The sequence below is a fragment of the Oncorhynchus nerka genome, linkage group LG8 (genome assembly GCF_034236695.1).
Source record: "Oncorhynchus nerka isolate Pitt River linkage group LG8, Oner_Uvic_2.0, whole genome shotgun sequence".
NCBI lineage: Eukaryota > Metazoa > Chordata > Actinopteri > Salmoniformes > Salmonidae > Oncorhynchus > Oncorhynchus nerka.
This window is the reverse complement of record NC_088403.1, coordinates 2,062,693-2,067,495: the sequence shown is the minus strand read 5'-3', so window position 1 is coordinate 2,067,495 and position 4,803 is coordinate 2,062,693. Positions and strand designations below refer to the sequence as shown.

Below are 4,803 nucleotides of genomic sequence, written 5' to 3'. Positions count from 1 at the left end.
TTATAACTATGTGTATTAGATAACTATATATAACTATATACAGTTACTGTGTAGAACTAGATTATTTATTCTAAGAGTGTAGGCTTACTACCAGAGGAAGTAGAACACCGACATACTGTGTATTTGACTTCTGCTGAGCTTTCAGTGTAGGGTGCATTTCGTCCCATTGACCAGTAGATGGTAGTATTCCCCCAGGGTCAGAGTATCGAGGCCTAAAACAACCAGGTGAGGAGAGTTCCTTACTAATCGGTGACCTTAATTCGTCAATCAATTACAAGGGAGGGTTGAAAACCCGCAGACACTCGCCCCTCGGTGGAATGAGTTTGTCGCCTGGGGTGTAATGCAAGCGATTGAGCCACCAGGTGGCAGAAGACCATGTCTGAAGAATGAACAGTTGAGGTGATTGCATCTATACTCTATTGAAGATTTAATGTTTATTTTTAAGAATTACAAAGAACCTGAACTGACCCCTGCACAGTCTCAGTTTTTCCCATTAAATCACATTGAAAATGAGACAGGTTAATGACTGAATGAGATAGATCCTTGTGCAGAGAGACAGAACATTTACAGAGGTATTGGGTCATAAGGATGCAGTCAGACTTGATACAGGGCATTCGGGAAAGTATTCAGACTCCTTGACTTTTTCCACATTTTATTTGACGTTACGGCCTTATTCTTACACCCTTATTCTTACACCCTTATTCTTACACCCTTATTCTTACACCCTTATTCTTACACCCTTATTCTTACGGCCTTATTCTGACAGCCTTATTCTAACAGCCTTATTCTTACGGCCTTATTCTGACAGCCTTATTCTAACAGCCTTATTCTTACGGCCTTATTCTGACAGCCTTATTCTAACAGCCTTATTCTTACACCCTTATTCTTACGGCCTTATTCTTACGGCCTTATTCTTACACCCTTATTCTTACGGCCTTATTCTAAAATGGATAAAATCTGGAAAACTTTACGAATGCACTGTACATATCAATCAAACATTTTAATGGATTAAATTGTCTGTTAAAAATAGACAAACGAACACAAGAACATGTTTCAGTTTAATACAGTACGCTAAAAAACAGGATATAGATCCGTCAATCACGGCTGTTGATGCCGATAAGTCTTTCCAGCGTATCAAATTCGCAGGGTAGCCTAGTGGTTAGAGTGTAGAGTGTAGGGGCGGCAGGGTAGCCTAGTGGTTAGAGTGTAGAGTGTAGGGGCGGCAGGGTAGCCTAGTGGTTAGAGTGTAGAGTGTAGGGGCGGCAGGGTAGCCTAGTGGTTAGAGTGTAGAGTGTAGGGGCGGCAGGGTAGCCTAGTGGTTAGAGTGTAGAGTGTAGGGCGGCAGGGTAGCCTAGTGGTTAGAGTGTAGAGTGTAGGGGGCAGGGTAGCCTAGTGGTTAGAGTGTAGAGTGTAGGGCGGCAGGGTAGCCTAGTGGTTAGAGTGTAGAGTGTAGGGGCGGCAGGGTAGCCTAGTGGTTAGAGTGTAGAGTGTAGGGGCGGCAGGGTAGCCTGGTGAGGTTAGAGTGTAGAGTGTAGGGGCGGCAGGGTAGCCTGAGTGGTTAGAGTGTAGAGGTGTGGGCGGCAGGGTAGCCTAGTGGTTGGAAGTGTAGAGTGTAGGGCGGCAGGGTAGCCTGAGTGGTTAGAGTGTAGAGTGTAGGGCGGCAGGGTAGCCTAGTGGTTAGAGTGTAGAGTGTGACAGGGTAGCCTAGTGGTTAGAGTGTAGAGTGTAGGGGCGGCAGGGTAGCCTAGTGGTTGGAAATTGTAGAGTGTAGGGCGGCAGGGTAGCCTAGTGGTTGGAAGTGTAGAGTGTAGGCGACGGGGTAGCCTGGTGGTTAGAGTGTGGAAGTGTGGGGGCAGGGTGGCCTGGTGGTTAGAGTGTAGAGTGTGGGGGCGGCAGGGTAGCCTGAGTGGTTAGAGTGTAGAGTGTAGGGCGGCAGGGTAGCCTGAGTGGTTAGAGTGTAGAGTGTAGAGGGCGGCAGGGTGGCCTAGTGGTTAGAGTGTAGAGTGTGGGGGCGGCAGGGGTTAGCCTGTAGTGTAGGGCGGCAGGGTTGGTAGAGTGTAGAGTGTAGGGGCGGCAGGGTAGCCTAGTGGTTAGAGTGTAGAGTGTAGGGGCGGCAGGGTAGCCTAGTGGTTAGAGTGTAGAGTGTAGGGGCGGCAGGGTAGCCTAGTGGTTAGAGTGTTGGACTTGTAACCGGAAGGTTGCAAGTTCAAACCCCGAGCTGACAAGGTCTGTCGTTCTGCCCCTGAACAGGCAGTTAACCCACTGTTCCTAGGCCGTCATTGAAATTAAGAATTTGTTCTTAACTGACTTGCCTAGTAAAATAAAGGTGGGAAAAAACCCCCCAAAAAACAGACTACTAAATTAACTAACAGTCCTGTCAGTCACTATCCTCTATATGACCTGACAACCCAGACTACTAAATTAACTAACATCCTAACTGTCCTGTCAGTCACTACTATGAATCCTCTATATGACCAGACTACTAAATTAACTAACATCCCAACAGTCCTGTCAGTCACTACTATGAATCCTCTATATGACCAGACTACTAAATTAACTAACATCCTACCAGTCCTGTCAGTCACTACTATGAATCCTCTATATGACCTGACAACCCAGACTACTAAATTAACTAACATCCCAACAGTCCTGTCAGTCACTACTATGAATCCTCTATATGACCAGACTACTACATTAACTAACATCCCAACAGTCCTGTCAGTCACTACTATGAATCCTCTATATGACCAGACTACTAAATTAACCTACCAGTCCTGTCAGTCACTACTATGAATCCTCTATATGACCTGACAACCCAGACTACTAAATTAACTAACATCCTACCAGTCCTGTCAGTCACTACTATGAATCCTGCGTTGTGCCTAAGAACATCCCTAAGCCGTGGTATATTGGCCATATACCACCCCCCCCCCCCCCCCCCATGCCTTACTGCTCTAATTACAGTGCCTGATTTGTTAAAAAAGTTTGAAATATCCAATAAATGTAGTTCCACTTCATGATTGTGTCCCACTTGTTGTTGATTCTTCACAAAAAAATACAGTTTTATATCTTTATGTTTGAAGCCTGAAATGTGGCAAAAGGTCGCAAAGTTCAAAAGGGGCCGAATACTTTCGCAGAGCACAGTATAAAGCCATCTTATGTGGTGGAGCACTAGGTCTTTGTCCCAAATGGCACCCTATTCCCTATTTAGTGCACTACTTTTGACAAGTGGAAACAGAGGAGGCCCAGAGGAAACAGAGGAGGCCCAGTGGAAACAGAGGAGGCCCAGAGGAAACAGTAGCTGCCCAGAGGAAACAGCAGAGGCCCAGTGGAAACAGAGAAGGTCCAGTGGAAACAGCGGTGGCCCAGAGAAACAGCAGAGGCCCAGTGAAATAGTAGCGGCCCAGTGAAATAGAGACGGCCCAGAGGAAAACAGTAGCGCCCAGTGGAAAATAGAGACGGCCCAGAGGAAACAGTAGCGGCCCAGTGGAAATAGAGACGGCCCAGTGGAAATAGAGACGGCCCAGAGGAAACAGCAGCGGCCCAGAGGAAACAGGCAAATGAATAGTGATTCATGATTCAACTAATCTGCCTCCAATGAGGATTAATGATAGCCTACAACGAATATTACTGTAACACACACACACACACACACACACACACACACACACACACACACACACACACACACACACACACACACACACACACACACACACACACACACACACACACACACACTTCCAAGCCCTCTCAGTGTCTAAAACATCTCAGTCCCACCTGCTAGATGCTCTCTTCATCAGCCCATGTCCTGTCCCATAACAACAGTGAGATGCCCTCTTCATCAGCCCATGTCCTGTCCCATAACAACAGTGAGAACACCTGTACCTGCTGTGGGTAGCAGCACACAACTCCCAGATTTGATATTAGGCATTAAACAATCTCTCTGAACAAAGCCCCCATGACAGAGTCTCTGCTCCAGTGGAGAGGCACGGTGACTCCCAGGTTTGATATTAGGCATTAAACAATCTCTCTGAACAGCCCCCATGACAGAGTCTCTGCTCTAGTGGAGAGGCACGACTCCCCCAATCCTGAACTGTTACAGGCGATTCACACATGGCGTTAGGTGGCAATGAAGCGCTGCAATGGACAGCTGCCGTTTTACTCCTGACCAGTTCTGCTTTCTTGTGTGTTTTTTTGTTTTGAACTGATCTTGAACTTCCTTTGACATAATGTTTCCACCATCGATTCCTACGACCAGAAAGAGTTTCAGGACATCAGGACAGCGATCGCTAACCTTCGATGTGGAGCTGCTCCAGTTTATTCTCCAGTGATTGAACATTTGTCAATAAACCCGGAGGGAAGGTGGTAGTTTCGTCAGGTTGCCCCGCATGTCGGCCTCTCTTACGCAGTCTCATCCTTTCCCAAGTTGTCTGGATGTCCTTTGGGTGTAGGACCATTCTTGATACACAGGGGAAACTGTTGAGCGTGAGAAAAAAATAAACAGCATCTTTGCAATTCTTGACACACTCAAATGGGTGCACCTGGCACCACTGCCCACACCCTGTTCAAAGGCACGTACATCTTTTGTCTTTTAATTCACCCTCTGAATGACACATATACACAATCCATGTCTCAATTGTCTCAAGGCTTAAAAATCTCTTATTTAACCACCTGTCTCCTCCTTCATCTACACTGACTGAAGTGGATTTGTGACATCTATCTATGATTCTATAAGGAATCATAGCTTTCACCTGGATTCACCTGGTCAGTCGATGTCATGGAAAGAGCAGGTGTTCCTAA

General features: G+C 46.5%; 1 protein-coding gene across 1 annotated transcript in view; it reads right to left on the bottom strand.

Annotated features, from left to right (window-relative positions):
* arhgef39 (Rho guanine nucleotide exchange factor (GEF) 39) overlaps positions 1-4,584 on the bottom strand; it is a 77,948-nt gene extending 73,364 nt beyond the window's left edge. The window contains exons 1-2 of the mRNA XM_065022064.1: positions 4,564-4,584; positions 4,409-4,461 (exon numbers count right to left, since the gene is read on the bottom strand). Coding sequence (XP_064878136.1) covers positions 4,409-4,461; positions 4,564-4,584 — 74 coding nt within the window. The remainder of the gene's footprint in view (positions 1-4,408; positions 4,462-4,563) is intronic.
* Positions 4,585-4,803: the final 219 nt, after the last annotated feature.